The sequence below is a fragment of the Mustela nigripes genome, chromosome 11, assembly GCF_022355385.1.
Source record: "Mustela nigripes isolate SB6536 chromosome 11, MUSNIG.SB6536, whole genome shotgun sequence".
Classification (NCBI taxonomy): Eukaryota; Metazoa; Chordata; class Mammalia; order Carnivora; family Mustelidae; genus Mustela; species Mustela nigripes.
In genome coordinates, this window is record NC_081567.1 from 3139441 (window position 1) to 3158461 (window position 19021).

General features: G+C 58.2%; 1 protein-coding gene across 1 annotated transcript in view; it reads left to right on the plus strand.

Annotated features, from left to right (window-relative positions):
* Nucleotides 1-19021, plus strand: part of SDK1 (sidekick cell adhesion molecule 1) — a 510153-nt gene that overhangs the window by 434770 nt on the left and 56362 nt on the right. Inside the window, exons 30-34 of the mRNA XM_059414328.1 lie at nt 3988-4091; nt 6471-6541; nt 12952-13087; nt 14489-14548; nt 16479-16580. Of these exons, the coding sequence (XP_059270311.1) occupies nt 3988-4091; nt 6471-6541; nt 12952-13087; nt 14489-14548; nt 16479-16580 (473 nt within the window). The remainder of the gene's footprint in view (nt 1-3987; nt 4092-6470; nt 6542-12951; nt 13088-14488; nt 14549-16478; nt 16581-19021) is intronic.

Here is a 19021-nt window from a genome sequence, read left to right on the forward strand (position 1 = left end):
CCCGGGTTGATCCTTCTCCGTCCAGCCCTGTGCAGGTGGCGGGCACGCCCCAAGCCCCAGGGAGAGAAGAGGCACAGATCACAGGGCCGGGGAGGCTGGAAATGTGGGCTCCAGCCCCCGAGCCCCTGAGAAGTAGAAGTGGGGGTGTGTGTGTGGAAGGGGTGTCACGGGCTGAGACTCGCACCTTCTCTTTGTGCTCTCTCTCCTAGCTGGCACGGCCGGTGGCCCCGATGGCTGCTGTCATCCATTAGTGATAGCTGCTCAGGGAAATGGGAGGGGTGTCCCCACTGGACCCTGAGAACCCAGAGTTTACCCAGTTACTGAGGGATCCACCGGGCAAAGGCGGAAGGGAGTGGTACTGACCACCGTAGCTCACTCTTGGCACCTATGGTCTCATCTGGGCCCCTTCCCCTGTTCCCACGCCCCTCTACAGTAAGAGATGAGGGTACCCTTTTCTGGGGTGAGGGACCAGGGCTACATAACTGTCTAGGCAAGGGTTCTCAGCAGTGACCTTAGACCTTGCATCCCGACCTGGAGGGTCTGGGCTGCACAGGCTCACACCACCTTGCAGAAGCCCCCTGGGTCTCTCCAGTGGGCAGGCCTCTCCAAGGAGCCGGCCGGCATCTTCCCTGTCCTTCTCTGGCCCTGACAGTGGTCACTTTCCATGAAGCTCACATCAGGCTATGCGGGGACCACAAAGGAGCGTGGCCCACGGGCTCCAAGGATGCCAGTACCCCAGCCAGCCCTGCTCATGGGGACGGGGGAGGAGGCCTAGACCCCATTTCCCAGGCTCGCCAATGTTCCTCTCACCTTTCAGACAGAACACCACGTACTTGTTGCCCCCTGTTCTGGGCCCTGTGCTGGGAAATCGCACCCACATTTCTCATTGAACCCACAGTGGGGGGCCACTCCGCAGTTCCTCTCAGCCCTGGGAGCCCGAGATCTGCCTCCGGAACGGACGGCAGCGACCAGGCCGCCATCTCAGAAGGCCATGCAAAGCAGTCCCTCTCTGTCCCCCAGCTTTCTGCCAGTGCCCCTCATACCCTTTGAACAGCAGCTACACCACCCGAGAGGCCCTGCTCTTGGCCCCTCGGAGATCTCCGCTGGTTGCCCACCCCTCACTGCCCCCAGAGCCCAGAAAACCCACCCCCGGCACAACTCCGGGCCTCGGGAGGCATGGCCCAGTGTGCCCAGGGGGCTTCATGAATCACACTCGGCCGCACTCTCCTCTGAAAGAGAGGAGAAAACTAAACTCCAGTGGCCTCCTCTGTCCCGGGGCCTCCTGAGATCAGACGAGTGTGTGCAGGGGACTTCCCACTGGAAGTTTGCCGAGTGACAGTCTGATCTGGTGTGGGACACGCTGTGGTCAGTCCCCTCCAGGCCCCCGCGCCCATCAGCAGACACACACTGAGGGCCAGGTTCCCGGGAAAGTCACCTGCTGGGCTTCCTACTCTGAGGCGAGGGTTTGCCCTGCGTGCCCCCCCAGACAGCTCGGGGTCCTGGTATGCAGGGGGCCAGAAGTGGGCCTCGTGCTGGGAACTCAGCTTCCTGCTCTCTACACACCCTCCCCTTGACCTGAGACCGGGGTGGACTCTTCCAGCCATCTGACATGCGTACCTCACCCCTGCTGTGTGCCCCCCTGGGGGGTGGGAACGGAGGAGCTGCCACTGGCCTCATATTCTGAAAGCGCTGGAAAACAGTGAGGTGCTAAACACAAACGGATCAATGATGCGTCTGACGTGTGTCCTAAATGTAACGCGCTGAGTGGGCATAAGCGCTGAATTCAAGGACGGGGGTTGTTTCCCACGCGCCGGCGCATGCCAGACGCCAAGCTGTTGCACCTGCGTTGTCGCTCACGCCTCCCGAATCCCACGCCCTTCATCCCTCCTTCCCTCCCTTCCTTCACAGAGACCCACTGAGCACCTCCTGGGCACCAGGCCTTGTTCTTTGTGCTCGGGGCATAGCAGTGAAAGAGGCCACCGCGGTGTGTGTCCCTGTGGGAAAGGCAGACTGTTGTCAAGGAAGCAAACTGTTCCTTACAAATCACGGTGGGGCTGGTGAGGGGATGGACAGGCCTAGAGGACAGCGCTCAGGGCACGGGCTCTTCCTGAAGCCTTGTGAGCTGTGGCCAGAGGGTCCTGATGGGGAGAGCAGCCAGGATTCAGTGAGCGCGCTGCCTGTGTCAGTCTCTTCTAAGCGCTTCTCAACGCCATCCACACAACCATCTCACGACCCCCTGCTCCGGTCGGCCCAGGTGAGGCGCCTGCAGCTCATCGACATGCCCGAGGTGATGTGGGGGTCAGTGTGGGGGCAGGTTGGCTCCAGAGTGCTCGCTCCTGGCAACTGCCCTGGGCCGCCTTTTAATCTGAGGAGAAGCTAATGCAAATGTGGGGCCTCAGGTGTTTGAGGCAGGAACCAAAGGAGAAAACCATGCGGTTGTCACAAGAATTAGATAAAATAGCTCCTAGGAAGCTAGGAACAGATGGGAAGTTATTTGTTTTAACTTGATAAAGGATAGCTCCCCCAGAAGCTGCGAGCAAAGATCATTGTTAAGGGTGGAACTTTGGAAGCGCCCCCAGGACAGCCAGGGCCAAGGCAAGGTCACCTGGCATGGCTTCTCTAGCTGGAACAGGGGCACAGAGAGGCCAGGAGACAGGCCTGCGGTCACGGACCAGCCGTGGCACGGAAGAGCCGACAGAGTACCTTCGGGGGCTGACAGAGAACCAGTGCAATCCTGTCTTAGGCAGGAGGGCATGTGAAAACACAGAGGAAGATTCTTCCAATCCTGTGTCCACAGATGGTCATCGGTCTTTGAAAATGCAGAATTCTTCCTCTAGGCCAAGAATTCCCCAGATCCCACTTGCAAACCAGTTGGGAGTGGGGCTGCTATTGGCTAACTCAGAGGGCATGGGAGCCCCCCTGGTCTCCTAGAGAACCCCTCAGAGCTTCTGGTGTTCCACGGTGCTCGGTTTGAAACCCATGAGTTTCCAGGTTGGCCTGGGAGGGGGACAGAGGACTGGCTTGGAGGCAGTGAGGGTCTGCCCACCAGTAGCTGGGCGAGCAGGCAGAGTCCAGAGCCACCCAGCTCTCCTGGTCCAGGAGATGGACATGGGCAGAGCTTTGCCCCAAACAGCGAAGCGGTCCATGGGGCAGGGGCGGCTGTTCTCCTCATCAGCTCCTTTAGAAGTCACAGCAAGGACAGCCAGAGGAGCCGGCCAGCCAGGGACCCAAGGAAGACTGCAGCTCATCTGCTTAGAGGACTGTTCCAGTGTCTGTGTGGTACAGAGCTTAGCTCAGACCATCCACACTGACCGGGTCAATGGAGGGAGGCAGGCAGGCCTGCGCGGTGGCCGCGATCCATGCACCCGGACTGTTAGGGCCCCTCAAATCCCTTTCAGCAGACAGTTGGGGGTGTTTTCCCCTGTTTCCAACGGACAGTTGGCCTTACCTTGGTCTTAGAGGCAGCCTCAAGACAGATCCTCCTCCAGTCCTGGCCAAGCCAGGGACAAGGGACTTTAATGGGGCCAGGCCTCAGTTTTCTCATCCCTACAATGGAAATCACACTGCCTGGCCGGGCCCTCTGTGGGGACAAGGGACAGGCAGGCCTCCACGAAGGTGCGCTGGCGGGCGGGCGAGGAAGCGGCGAGGCGGGCCGGGGTTTCACGCTCTGAATCGTGTGAGGGCTGCGGTAATTAGCTCCTCCTGAGAAATTCTTGAGTCCCTCAGAGAGCGGTGATTTGCTTTGCAGGAGAGGCTCTTATTACAGGAAGAGCCCGGTGTAAAACAGCCACCCTCGGGCCAGGACGTTCAGCCGCTGGGGGTAGGTGGGGAGGATAGTGCCGGCTGCCTGAGGGCCGCCCCAGGCAGGAGCAGGACGGATTCCTGGTCCCTGAGCGAGGGCCTCTTCCCGGCTGCCTGTTCCCTATGGGCAGAGCGTGGGGCAGGACAGGGAAGGGCTCAGGCCCTTACGGCTCATCTGTGTTTCAGGCTGAGACCCTTCACTTCCTACAAGTTGCGCCTGAAAGCGACCAATGACATCGGCGACAGTGACTTCAGTGCAGAGACGGATGCAGTGACCACGCTGCAGGACGGTGAGCCAGCTGGGACCCAGGCAGGGGTGTAGACACGGGCCCCTGGCCGGCTGCTGCCTTTGGACCCTAAGACAAGGGCTCCCAGGGAGAGAGGCCCCGCTTTCATCCCGAGCCAGGAAGGGGTCGCGCCGGGGAGGGAGGGCGATGACTGGCGAGCAGGAGGATTCAGTTAGCAGAAGACTGCTCGGAGCTCCGTACAGCCTGTGGTCCTGAAGCCGACTTCAAGGACTGGCCAGTGGAACGGAGGTTCCTTTGATTGGCTTCCAAACCCCTACAATCCATTAGCATCCGAGAAATTGAATAATTTATAGGGTCATTAAAAATAAATATGGAAGGGTAGATGCGTTTTGAGTGGTTTCCCCATTTTTCTCATTCACGAACCACTCCACAGTTTTGCCCTTTGACGGAAGCCCAGGGAAGTGAAGGAGCTAAGATCCCCCGAGAGCTCTAGGTGGTTCTTACCCGCCCTCTCCCACCTCAGAGGAGCAGGCCCGAAGATCCTTGTGAGTTCGGGCGCCAATCCTGCCAGGCCTGCTGGCAGGCCGACTTCTAGGGCGGGAGGATCGCTCTTGCCTTGCAGATGCGGGGGTTTGGATCTCGGGCTGCAGGCCTGAGCCTTTAGCTCCCCCAATGGCATTGGGAACTGACTCACCACGTTGCCATGTTTCTCCTTTTTAAGCCAGGAGCCTGCCTTCACCAACATGAGGCCTCAGGCAAGCTGGGGACCAACAGGAGGGGTTCAGGGGGAACCTTCCAGCTTCTGGGCCTCACGCAGAGATCATGCACACCCAGGGTTCCCACTGCCGCTGGGACAGGCCCTGCCAGAAACCCTGTGGTTGTCTTTGTGGCTCGTCTTCTCGTCTTACATTTAACACAGCTGGGGTTCTATTTGGGAGAAGCACTGATGCTTAAAAGAAAGAGGGAAATGCAGCAAGCTAATTTTGTTGGCGAGTCTAAGGAAATCGCAGGCCAGTGAGGAAGATATCATAGACTCCCTTTGCCCTTACATGGCTTGGGCTCCTGCTGAACTGGCCTGTTGGGGGAAAAAAAAAGCATTTGAAGGCCTCTCCAGGTTCCCAAAGGCCTATCTGCATCCTTTGTTACTGAAATCCTGTCTTTGGCCGCACCGACCCTGTCCTCTTCCTCTTCCGAGATTTGCAGTCCTCTTGTGTCGACTGTATTGTGTTTGGGCTATATTGTCTCCAGAACAACAGATCTGCTGGGACGGACAGATTCCGGGGCTGGGGGAGCCCTGGGCTAGATGTGTGGATCGCTCACTGATAAACATTTCCTTGTTGTGGTGGCTGAGGTGTGAGACCCCCTCAATCCAGCGTGAAATCCCAGAAAGCTGGGTAAGGGTCCACCGTGGACCTCAGGCCAGCAGGAGGCCAGAGAGCACAGGCTAGGGGGCTCCCCAGAAGGCAGGGGGCTGTAGGTGAGGCTGATGCCAGCATGTCCCAGGTGCTGGGTGCCCCAGCAGGTGTGGAGGAGACGCAGAGCCGGTGACCAAGAGTCCGAGTCTGAGACGGTCAGGTAGGTGCAGGATGGGGACAACAGCCTCAGTTGTTCCACTCAGTGACTCTTGGTGAGCATCTGGTACACAGTCTTGGGACCTTAGAGTGAGCAGCCATGAAAAAGCCAACCTAGCATGCCAACTGGGACCGCACAGGTTCAGTGGGAGCGGAGGTGTAGGGAAGGCGTGTCCAAGGAGGGGCGCGGGACATTCGAATGGGGCAGGACTGTAGTTTCCAGCATGGAGGGCACAGCCATGGCCACGGGCAGAGCCAAACTGACCGTATCCCTCCAGAGAGCAGAGCCAAGCGGTCACGGCCGCTGCCCCGAAAATAGCGGCCGTTCCCTCCACCCCAGAACTCAGCCTCCCTCCCTTAGTGTCTGAAACTAAGAGCACTCAGGCCTGGATGGGCTCTTTGTCCCAGTCAGAGCCTCTCTGATTTAAGTACCTCCAACAAATGCTCCCTCTCCTTCAGGGAGAGCCCCTGAGAAGATGGGGGACAGCAGGAAGGCTCCCCAGGCAGGGTTCCCAAAGATAGCCCAGCGCCTTTGTATGTCCTGTGTGGGTCTGCTGGGGGCTGGGGGGCGGTAGGGACAAAAGCAGGACATTATCTTGTCACATCCATCAGGATCCAGTCTGGGCGGGAGCTGGGCTCCGCAGGTGGAGGACAACTACAGGGAAGGGAGGGAGGCGGAGGCAGGGATGCTGGCTTGCCCGCTTCCCCAGCCGCCCACCCCCTCCCCCACCCCACCAGCGGGTCCCTGGCCCTGCCTCCCCGCCAGAACCAGGAGGGAGCTGGCTCCGGAACAGCAGCCAAGTACAAGCAGAACCCGCTAATCCTCGCTTTCTCCTTTCTTGGATTCCAGTTCCGGGAGAGCCTCCAAGTTTCATCTCGGTGACACCGCACACCACCTCCTCGGTCCTGATCCAGTGGCGGGTAAGGCCCGGGAAGGGCAGGGTGTGTCCTGAACCTGCATCTGAGGCTGGAACCTGCCCGGTGCTGGACCCCATGTCTGAGGGTCGGTGGCAGGCCACGGGACTCTGCGTAGTTGGCATGCCCACTGCAGCGGGGAGCACCACGGACCCCCTGAGCCGCGCTGCGGGAAGGGGCCTGAGCACGGCTCCCTGGGAGGGCCAACAGGATGGCAGGGCTGGTACGGGGCATCTGAGCTGAGTGTTCCAGGCTGTTGGGGAAGGACGGTCCAGCAGGCCTCCGTGGTACACACAGAACGAGGTGGCATTGGACAGGGCAGGGAAACCATAGGCTGGGGAGTAATCTTTTCTACAGGAATCATCTACTAACAGACAAAATATCCACGGGGTTACGTGCATCCTCCCTGAGTGCCCGGTGTTAATTCTCAGGGAACAGTCCCGTCAAGGCACCTTATCCTAGACAATCAAGTAACATTGGGGGGCCGTGAACAGTAACATGATGTCAAAAGGACACTCTGCTCTCTCTTGGCCTCATTTCCAATTTGGATACTCTTGTCAACAGCAACGTACATGGAAGACAAAAATAAGAGAGGGGAGAACTGCGTGGAGGGCTGCCCTGGCCCCGGGCAAGCCCAGCGAGGGTGCCTACAGGTCTGTGGAGAGGGCTCAACCAGGCCAGGTGGTAGGGCTCAGCAGCTGGTCTGGACTCAGGCCGGACAGAACCGGCACAGCAACAGGCAGGGCCGAGGGCAGCAATGAGAAAGTCGTGGGAGCTCTGGGCAGCCAGGGAAGTTCCTGAGCCCAGAATGGGGTGGCCTTCCAGAGGAGGGCAGGGCCTAGAGCCGGGGCCGTGGGGTCGGAGCAGGGAGCAGGTGTGCCGGTCTGTGTCCACTGTGGCCACACTGGGCTGGTGGTCCATGGAGGGGCCCATGCAGCCGAGCTGCTTCTGTCAATGAGATCGTCCAGGAGAGTGCCGACATCACATCCAGACCAGGCGGGCAGGAGGGGACGGTTCGAGGTCAGGAGATTTAGGGGCCCAGGTAATGTTGAAACTTAGAGCAAACTGTGGCTTAGAGAGGCAGAGGCTGTGCCCAGCCAAGGGCAGAGGCTGGCAAGAGGGGAGGACTGGAAGGGACTCCCTTGGAAAGGGATGGCCCAGAGGGCATGGGTGGGTAAACCACCCATGTTTGTACCGGGACACCTAGAGGAGGCCCTCGGGGGGCCTGTCCTACAGGGACTGCCTCCAGGGGCCTTGTAGGCCGGGACAGAGCATGCCAGAGACCCCTCCAGGCTAGAACTGGTGCCCAGCAAGGAGCAAGAGGGAGAGAAGTCAGGATCCCTCCCGGCCTCCCAGGGCTGCTAACAGAGCAGGGTGCTAGGCGGGAAGTCAGGGCAGGCAGACAGGGCTGGGATGCGGGTGTCGGCCATGAGGGGGCTCGCAGAATTCTCGGAGTGGCTCCTAACTGCTCAAGGTTCCCGCTGTCTACCCTGGTAGGGCAGCTTGGTGGCAGCCTGGCTGTTAGTTCCACTCGAGTGCAGTATGACCCCGAGCAAGGAGCACAGGTGGAAACTCCATGCGGGTCAAACGAACAGACTTGCCACGGTGGCTCTGGAAGGGATGAGAGCCAGATGTACATAGCCTGGGCTCCGAGCCACACGCAGACTCTCCAGGTACTGATGGAGTGGGCTCCTCCTTCACTCCACTGCCAAGTGACATGTCTCAGAAGTGAGGGATCCCTTACAGGTGATCAGGAGACAGTTCCAGATGTCTTCCAGTGAACGTGGAAACTCACTGCTTGGCGTTCTGTCTTTCGCAGCCTCACCAGAGTGTGGGGAAAGCATGGGGCTGGCTCCCCCACTGCCTCTGGGCGGCCTCATCCCCTGAGCTTGTCTTGGGGCCCCACTGGCTCTAGGTCCGCAGACCCCTGTTTGCCAGTGGATGACATGACCCCAGCAGGCCTCTCCGGCTCCCGTTCTTTCTCTGTAAAAATGGGAAGTCAAAGGTGACCTCCAGGGGCTCTGAGGCAGGTCTGTTAGGTCTCAAACCCCTGACTTTCATTAGGGCCTTTGGTGGGAGGTGGGAGACTTTCAAAGTGGGAATTCAAGGTCCCAAGAGCTTCTGTTCCCCATCCTCTACTAACTTAATCGACCCAAAAGTTGGTCTTCTCTACTGTGCTAAATTTTACCAGAAATTTAGCATTTTCTTTGTACATGTAGCAATTGGCTGGCCGGTAACTAGGTAAGCTCTTTTCCTATAAAAGCAGCTTGGAGGCTTGGATGGACCATCACCTCCACACGGTGGCTGTCGTCCCCCGCCGTCCCGGCCCCCACGCCCGCGGGGGGCTCCGAGCCCCATGGTTGTGGTTGGACAGCTCTGTGAATGGGGGAGAGCTGTACCAAAGGAACTTGGCATGCGTGTCCATCAGCTGTCCCCGTTCAGAGCCCAGCAGAACAAACTAATTGCAAGAAGCCCAGAGCAGGAGGTGGTCAATATGATGTATTGTAGAAATAAATGCTTGTCAACCGCCAGGCAGTTGAAGTATAATTAAAATTATGAGTAATTTACTAAATCAGCACGAACAGAACAAAGAGACTATGTTTAAATATAGATTTGCATTCCAAATGAAATGTTTCACCTGTAAACCCCTTTTTTTCCAGTAATTTGTTTAAAAATGCGAACACCGCCTGTAATTTCAAGGCTGCTGACCCACTTAAACGTCTCCTCTGTAGAAACTTGTCAGGTTTGATTTTTCCTGGTAGGATAATCAATCCCTGCCTTTCATGGGATCCAGCACAATTTGAAATCTGAGGATTTGAGCGTGTGTTCTAGACAGTGGCGGCACTGTGTTCACACTGAGTGCCACTCATAATGGACACCGGCCTTTCTGAGTTGCTCACAACATTGAAGCTGGCTGCTCAGAAACTTCCAGTGGCTCATATAGTCTGTCACTCAAGTGGAGTTCCCCCCTGGGGTAGCTAGAGATTTCCCTAAGTGGATTTTCAGGCCATTTTTTTAGCAAAACAACAACAAAAAAAAAAAAACCAAAAACTAAAAACTTCTTAGCAATAGATCACATCGTGCACATGGGCCCCAGCAGAGTGTGAACTCAGGGCTGTGACAAGCGCCTTCCACAGAGGAGCATGACCACCACCCAGAAAGAGGAGAGAGGGCCACAGGGCTCTTCAAGATATGTTTGGGGTTTGTTCCTTCTCTCACATGGGCTCCATCCCCTGCAGAGGACCAGCTCCTGTGTAGGGTCTGAGCACCCAGAGGTGGATAAGCCAGACTCCAGGCCTTGCAGAGCTTCTGTTCACTGGGCAGAGCCCTAGGATGTGTTACTGGGAAGACAGTGGAGGGGGAGCTGGGAGGGGGCTTCTGACTGTGTTTTGCAAGATGAACGCTCCCCCGCTCTATGCTCCCAGGTAAATGGCAGAGATGGGCATCTGGGCATCACCCACAGCTGGGTAGAGGCTTAAGGGTGTGACAGCCCCTGGGACTCAGCACCAGGCATCAAGGGAAGGCACGTTGGAACCAGGTTTTCTAAGGCTTCCTGTGCTACAGTGTCTCCCAGACAGAGAAGCAGTCCAGGATGAAACCAACCCGAGATGGGGTGATCTTGGATGTCAGCAAATCTAGCTCACAACCATAAGTGAGTGCCCGCCATGACCAAAGCTTATCAGGGGTGCTGCAGGGAAACAGCAACGAAAATATGTAGCCCTGGACTTATGACCAGTCAGTGTGGAGGCAGAAACGGCAGTTGCAGTGTGGTCAGGACCGAGGGCTATAGAGCAGATCTGTGGCTGAAAGGGAACCTTCTGTCCAGAGTCACAGGAGGCGCTAGACCCCATCGGGCCAGATTTCCACCCACTATGAACACAGGGCTGAGCCTGGGTGGGCGAGCCACCAGCCCAAGCCCACACTGCAAGGAGCCAGGACTCAAATCTAGAGCCTGAACATGGCCCATGGCTTCTAGAATTCTCCATGTGTCACACGGAGCTGCCCTACTGATACCTCTGGGGTCCAGAGTCTTTCACGAATGACAGATGTGTTTTCTCCAAACTCTAGAAATAGAAGGAGTGGTTAAACCCAATTCCAAATCCCATGTTGGCAGGCCCCAGAGTTGCCATGGAGCCTACCCTTCCTGTGCCCAGGACCTACCGCAGACTTCACGAGGCTGCCCCCAGGCTACGTGGCCACCTGTGCCCCTCCTCAAGCCCAGAGGGCAGCATCAGGGTGTGTCCCACTGTGTCACAGGTAGCAGCTGCACCTGTCGGATGTGGATGTGGCCTCTTCTCCTTGTGCCTCGAAAGCACCCTCTCCTCCTTCATCAGAAGTGTCCGTGAGCCGAGGATCTATGGCCTCGGCCCTTCCCCTCCATCCTCCAGCCCCATGATGTGCGTGGACACACCCACCCTGTGTGGGGTGTTTGCTGCCTGTTGCCTCTTCCAGATGGAAGATATGCACCAGAGGGTCTGGGGGAGGGGCACAGAGCTCCCATGCCCTCCACCCCGGATCTCTGCATGTTCACGGACTCGGGAGCTCTCTGAACCCCATCCTCTAGGGCTGTCCTGATTACTTCATTGCACACGCTTGACTGATGAAAGCACCGACCATTGGCCATTGATTGAAACTCCCCTCTCCTGTCCCCAGAAGTCAGGGATGGGACCGAAAGTCCCAACCCTCTGATCACAAGGTTGGTTTTCCTGGTGACCAGCCCATATTCTCATTCACATAACAAGTGACAGCTTTGTCACTCTGGACAAAGACACATGTATGAGGAACATATTTGGCTCATCTGAATGATGAAATAGATACTCTTCTCCTAAGTCACGGTATCACAGCACATTGCCCATCTCTGCTTCCGGCTCCCATGAAGCTCTCCCAGGGCTGTGCCCAAGGGGCTCTCCCAATGACCTTTGGATCTTCTTATTGCTTCAGTATTTGTCAAATGATGGCTAGACCCTAAATTGCTTCTCCAAATATGCTCTGTCTTCATGTTCAGCAACTGATAATGTGGAACACAGGCTCCCCGTGTGAATTAGCAATTATGATACTTTGCTCGTGTTCATCCGTCCAAAGTTTGCCATTATGTTTTCAAGCAGCTGTGCTGTTCGTGACCTTCAGGCTTGAAGGTGGTCCTTTTGTCTTTGGGTGTCATTGAAAAGACCCGTAGATACTTTGTTTGGGGGCTTGGCAGGGGTTGGGAGGTTTAGCTTGTATTTGCAGGACTCAGGACTCTATATGCAAACAAATTACCCTCTGAAAAAGCAACCAGTCATTGAATGAGAGCCCTCCCTACTGCAGTGTGACATCATAACTGCAAGCTCTGAAAACCCTGTGTCCATGTAAGGTGGCCGCCACACATACCAGGGGTAGGACACCTTCATATCTTCATGGAGGGCACAGCTGAACCCACCACCAAGGGGTTTTCCTACAACAAAGCTGTGGCCTCTACTGTGGACAAGGACAGCGTTTACGAAGGTGCTTCTGACACCCCCATACACAGTAGCCGTGTGGATGTCATGGGGAATTTGACGTCCATCCCTATCTCTGGCTTCATGACTCTGCTGTAGCCAGGGGTCCTGGGTGTGCCCTTTACCATCTGTCTGGTCACAGCTTGGATGGTTCTTGTCCTTATTTGCTGAGCGTTCCAGAGGACACACGGGACCCAGAGCCCCTGGCCCCCCAGGCCAGCTCTCTGGCTACTGCAGCCCTCCCAAGATTCATTAATCAACAGGAACTGATGGGAGGGAGAATGTGGGCTGGACACCTCTGTGCACATTGGTGCGCAACCCGGTGTGGGTTAAATTCTGAGCCTCGGGGCCCGTCTCCCGCCATTCACAGTCCACAGCATGTCCAAACATGAGCCCTACCCCAGGCTCTTTGTACACCAGCTGTCATGAGAGGGACCATGGGGGTTCTGGCTTAGGTCTGAGTCAGTGCAAGAGTGGGGGTGACCTGGCATGCGGAGCAGTCACTGGGCCCCCCTGTGAATCTGCCATGAGCCCGGGTGGCCGTCAGGGAGAGGATGGGGCCAGCTGGTGGGTGACGCAGAACCGGCCCACATGCATAGCTCCTCAGAGTTCACCAGGCAACAGGCAGTTTCACCGCCCACCTGCGTCCTGGGATGGAGTCCCCTGCCTTAGCCTGGGGCTCCTACAAGTATGGTCTGCACATGGGATAAGTTGCTCAGTGCCCATGTCCTGGCACCAGGAAACTCGGGCTCTCAGAGCCCAATCCTCTACCTGGGGGTCCCCTGTGCCCTTCTTCATGAATGTGGCACCTGCCTTTTTGTGCATAAACAACCAAGGACAACCTGTTTGACTTAGTGACTTCTCCAGCACAGCTGGCTGATTCAGCTTGAAGCGGGGCTGCTAGGCCCTGCCAGCACGCTGATCGTGCTGTATTTGCAGCCTCCAAGGGATGAGAGCCTGAACGGCCTTCTTCAGGGTTACCGGATCTACTACCGGGAGCTGGAGTCTGAGGCATCCTCAGCCACCGTGTCCAAGACGCTCAAAACCCCTTCAGCTTTACGGGCCGAGCTTACAGGTGAGACACCTACCCCATCCCAGCACAGGTGCCACACCATGCACCCAGGAAAGGAACCCTTGTGCATGTTAGCTCTATGCAAGGCATGGTGGGAAATGCCCTGGAAGGCCAGGGGAGATGCGGCTCTCCTCCAGGGGGCATGGCCACTGGGGTGGACAGGTCTGTGGCAGCCCAGGTGTGCACAGAGAGCGGTAGCCCATAGAGAGCCCCTGGGCTTTGGGGACTTACTCCCAGTGTGGAGATCAGGGGAAGGTTCCCGGGGGAGGAGCCATTTGAGATAGGTGGTCAGGACACAGGAAGGTACAACTCACAAGGGCCTGGCAAAGGTAAGTGCTTAGGAGGTTAGAAGAACCAAGGGGCTCCTGGATGGTGCCTTCCAGTGGGCCAGCCAGGAGCACCTGCCTGCGTGAGGCTGGTAGGGTATGTTAGGGAGGGAAGGCCCTCCCAGGACACCATGCAACCACCCCATCTGGGGCCAACAGAGGCCGGTCATAGCCTAATGCTCTGATGAGGTCCATTCGGGGGACCCCAGCCTCATGGGGTGCACAGCCCTCTCACTCTGAGCCAATCCACCTGCTCCCCAGGCTTGGATCCAACAGCAGTTGAGGCAGCTTCTAGAACTTCTGGAAAGGGCATCTTCCTGTCTCAGAAGGGAGTCAGAGGGCATCCCCCAAACAGTATCACAGAAGATTCCTCTTGCCGTGTGACATCCTTGTGTCACATCAGAACGTGCAACTCCAGGACTGCATCCCTGCTCTGTCCACCTCCCACCACAGCACAGGCTGTGCCTTGGGCCTGCCAGACAGGCGGCGGCTGCGTCTGGCTGATCCCAGAAGTGTGCTGACTGGAACCAGGGGCTCATTTGCCTCCCGTGCTCTTGGTCACACTCCCGCATCCCCGCCCCGCAGGCATCCCTTGCCAGTGGCCAGATAATATCTTCCTGGGCTTTGTAGCAAAATCAAAACCACAAAGTAAAAGAACCCAGGATGTGATTGGGTCCATTTACCTGCACAGGCGCTCACAGTCTTTAGCTTGCTCGTCCCCGTCCAAGCAGGGTGCTCACCTGAGCCCAGACAACCGTGCCTGCCGCAGGGTGTCTGGAAAAGTTGCCGCCCTGGGAGAAACCCATTTCCTGGCTCCTCGAGTGGTGTTTGCCCTGTCGTGCCAGAGACTCGTCTGATCCCTGTCGTGGGCCAGGTGCCCTGGCTATCTCAGGAAGCCAGGTGGGGACCCCCAGGTTGCTAACGGGGAGTGTGGAGGCGGTAGTATGGACGGCCAGTGGCTTCCGAGCACAGCGGCTTCCGAGCGCAGCACCAGCCCACCCACCATGTCTACAGACATCGTTTGCAGTAACTGTTCCCTGCCTGCTAACTGCCTTTCTGCTTTGCTTACTCCTAATAGCCCAAAGCAGCTTCAAGACCGTGAACAGCAGCTCCACGTTAACGACGTATGAATTAACACGTAAGTGCTCGCCGCCTTCAGCAGGAGGCGCCGTGACCGCGGGGCAGGCGGGGGCCAGTGCCAATTGGCCTCTCAGTGGACCAAGTGAGAAGCAGCCGGGATTGATGGCTCTAGTTTCTGGAATTCCCCCTCTCCAGCGCTGCTTCTCAACACACCAAAACCATCGCGGAGACGGGAAAGTTCACTTCCAGAACAGAAACTGGGAAGGCATTTGACAGCTGGTCTTTGAGTTTGGGGGACTCAGAGGGAGCCAGAGCTCCTTTCTGCTTCCCTTTGACCTTTTCCTTTTACTCTGTATTTAATTGCAGTAAAATATGTGCAAAATGTACCATTGTAACCGTTTCTGAACGTGCAGTTTGGGAGCATTAAGCACGTTCACACTGCTGTGCAGCCATCACCGCCCGCCTCCAGGGCCCATCCCTTTCCCTGGACCGAGCTTCCGTCTCTGTGAAACACCCACTCCTCCCCCACCTGGCCCCCGGCGCCCACCCTGTCCTTTCTGTTTCTGTGTCGGAGTCCTCCAGGACTGCAGCAGTGCTTGCCCTGCTGTCTGGCTTCTATCCCTTCCAGCTTCAGCCCTGCTGGGGCACAGCTGGGACGCTCCATGTCTTCAAGACTGAATAGCGCCCCACTGCGTGCACTCACCTGTTCGGCCACCCATTCATCATGCCTTCCCTCTGGCTGCCACCTTGCTTGCTCTCACGCTCCTGGCCCTTACAGGGTTCCATGGTCCAGAGGTAGGGCGAAGGGCCCCCCAGTGTGACTCCCCCCTGTGCCGGGAGCTTCCCTGGACTGGCACGTGGATAAACAAGGGGGGAGGAGGAGGGGCTGGCCCTTCCCAACACCCTAAAGTGTGTGAGCACCACCCACCGCATCGCAGGCAGCGCCTGGGCAGCTGGCCCTGCCCTCATGGCCGGGGTGGGAGTCCGGGCGGGGAGACTCAGGCATGCCATTTTCTCCTCCACTCTGCTCCCCTAAAAAGGGCTCTGCAGTCTGCCCCGCATCCCTACCCAGCCACCACCCCTCCACCCAGCGCCTCGTCTCCCATGACACCGTGCTGAAGAGCAGCTTAGGGAGTTCGGTGAAACCCAGGTCCTAGAGACGAGGCTTCCCAGGCTGGACCTCCAGGCTTTGCAGTCCGGGTCCGGGTTATGAAGGAGAGGGTGCTCGACTCTGACCGTGCCCATGTCCACCCTGGCTTGTCTCCATTGATGCTGAGGAGATACATGGTCTCCAGGCATGGGGCTGGGGCAAACAGGCCAGGCAGGTGCATGAGCCACAGAAGGCAGCACAGCCGCAGCCAGGCTGAGAGCAGGAAAGGGTGGGTCCCTGCATGTCCCTGAAGCCAGCAGGGGCAGGAACCTGGTGTTCTGATTCACTGAACCTCTGTGGACCCCAGGAGGAGAGATCTGAAGTCTGAGCTAAGTCACCATTCACCCAGGGGTCAGACACGCACATACGGCCTCAGGAAAGCCCAGCGACGATGAAGTGGTATGAACTAGCAGAACCTTCCAGAGTGTTCTCGTTGACAGGTCAGCTACTTCCAACCTGTCGCTCAGCTCAGCCTGTGGAACCCTATATATGTGGTTTCACCTGCCCTTGTCTTCCCGGGACGTGGTGGTTAAAAACTCAGAGGGCTTTGTGTTGCCAGTGCATTTCCTCCTTAAACACCAGGGTCTTCCTTGTCCATTCTTACAGAGAGATTCTGGGCCACAGGCTGGCCTACAGCACCTCCTGCTGCCTCTACTCTTCCCTCTGGTGGCAGGCCTACGGCCGCATACAGGAACTGCTCATCTGGGCCAGGGAAGGAGAAGGAGGCCGCTCCACAGACCCTCGGGGGATGCCCCCGCTCTGCCCCGTGGCCCTGTAGTGTTGCTCCAAGGCAGAGAGGTGGTCTCAAGCCAACTGACCCGTCTCCTTCCACCTGTAGGTCTGAAGAGGTACCGGCGCTACGAGGTCATCCTGACGGCCTACAACATCATCGGCGAGAGCCCAGCCAGCGCGCCCGTGGAGGTGTTCGTCGGCGAGGCTGGTAAGCTCAGGGCACCACTGCCCTCCGGGAGGCCTGGCATGGCGCCCTCAGGGGCCGGCAGCGTACCCATGTTGAGGAGCCTGGTACTGCCACCTGCACCTCCGGGAGGTTCCAGGTTCTCTCCTGGGAAAGACAGATCTGCCGAGGGCTGGGCTGACCTGGTGGCTGGAGAGACCTGTGCAGTCTTGCTTTCAGACTCAGGGATTGATTTTACCTCCAGAGCCCTCCCTGTGCTTCCCAGCATGTGCTCCATGGGGAGGCTGCTGCCTCCATGGGAATCCAGGTGCGTGGGGACCTTGGCCTCTGCAGGGCATTTGTGCTCAGTGTCCCACAGTTCCTGGTGGGGTCCCAGCTTCGGCTTGGCACACATTGGCCTGACCCACCAGTAAACTGCCCGGTCTCCTGTATGGGAAAATCACATGGATCATTGTTTGTACCCCTATTAGATAAGACGCGGCCCCTGAGTTTGTTTCCAGGGCTGTCCCTTGTGTGGAGGCTTCAGAGAGACATCATGTTATGTTGAGAGCAGACTGGGCTCCCGTCTGACCCAAGGGCACTGCCCGCTCTCCCCTCCTCTGCCGGGGCTCCTGCTCAGGTCAGCTGGGGTGGTGAGAGCATCGTGCTCCAGGCCGGGAACCACGGGAATTCCCTCTGAGGTCAGAGCCCCAGGCTTGCAGGAGACGGTGGTTGGGCCGCTGGGCCAGCCCGCAGAAACCTGTCAGGTGACCTTTCAACATTTGGAGAGACCTTTCAACATTTCTAACATTACTGTTAGAAACTGAATGACAGCACTGGGGGACTAACTGAGCAGGACTTTTCTGGAATGGTCAAGCAACATTTGCACCAAGTGAGGCCGAGTGAAATGTGATGCCTAGAGCGTAGGCTGTGCTGGTGGCGCTGTACGTCTGCCCCCAGGGGTTAAATGGCGTGGTGAGATGGGGGCTGGGCAGCCAGTATTCTGGGCAGATGTGCCTCCCCTCAGAGGAGCCTCCCTCCCCAGGCCGAGGCCAGGCAGGAGTACAGGCAGGGAGGGACAGGACGTGCCCAGTACCCTCCAGAAGGCGGGCTCTCCAGCCCTCTCTGGCACCTGGGCCCACACTGGTCAGCACGGGGGTCTGCCAGCCAGCCGGAACCGCAGCACCTGGCAGCCCGCTGGCGGCCTGCATCAGGGGCCTGTGGCACTGGAGGCAGAGCTTGAGTTATAGGGGCCCAGGCAGACGCTCCGAGGAGAAGACTAGCACCAGGGAGGGAGGCAGGCAGGCATGGGGGGCTGTGTGCACTGGCCAGGTTGCCGTGGGCCTAACGTCCGGCTCCGTGCTCCGTGCCATCCTCCACTCCGTCCTCTGCTCCGTGCTCCATGCCATCCTCCGCTCCGTGCTCTCCTCCGGCTCTGAGCCACGCCCCGTGCCGTGCTCCACGCCGTGCTCCATGCTCTCCTCTATACTCTGCTCCGCGCTCCACTGCACGCTGGCGGGTTAGCAAGCATCAGGGCAAACTGCGAGCAGTGTGAGGTCAGCCGTCCCCCCGACCCTGAAGCGGAGGGTGCAGCCTGGAGCGCACACCCTGTGCACAGCTGTGGCGCAGCCGTCACCCCCACGGGGAGAGAGCCCCACTTCCCGGATAGAAGCACCTGCCATCCAGCTGTCCCTCCTCCCCATCCCGCTTCCCAGCCAGCCAGTGGCCTGGAGGTTTCCTGTCTAGGAATCTGTGCGGAATGTCTCCTAGCACCTGCGCCCACGAGCGGGGTGCTTTCACCCGACGCGGCAGCACCTAGTCTCGTGCCTGGGGAACGTTTTGCCATGTGCACACTCAGATTTCGTCTCTTCCCGTCTGCACGGGGACACCTGGCTGGTCCCCACCATCCAGGTGCTGTGAGGACAGCCTCTACGGTATTATCCAGCAGCGCTGAGCTAACGCCATGACAGACAGGCAGGGGGAGCCACAGAGGTGGTGGGGTGGGGGCTCCTTCTGCTCCCCGGGGCCTCTCACCTTCCTCCACTCTCCTGGAGGGGCCCCCACTCCTAGGGCACCTGTCCTCCCGGCACCCACCTGCTCCCCGTGCTGTCTCCCCACATCTCGGTGTCAGCCTCCTGGACCCCATAGCCCCCAGATGGAAAACGGGGGACCCTACCTGGTAAGCCTGGGCTCCAGGGCTGTCTGACCCCACTCGCACGCTCTGATGAGCCAGCTGTGCTGCTGAGGGCCCTTGCCGGAGGTGCTGAGAAGTGGCTCTTCAAGCCTCCTGAATGGTTGTGGGCTCTGTGCACGGAGCACTGCTCAGCCTCCTCGTGCTCCCTCTTCCCCTGACTCCCACCCAGGACCTGACTCCAGGGGCTGCTTCTCCAGAAAGCTCTCTCTGACCACCACCCCCCACCCGCCCCCGCTGCCCTGCCACAGGTCCAGCTTTCCCCTTTTGTACCCTGAGTCTCAGGTGCAGTGTG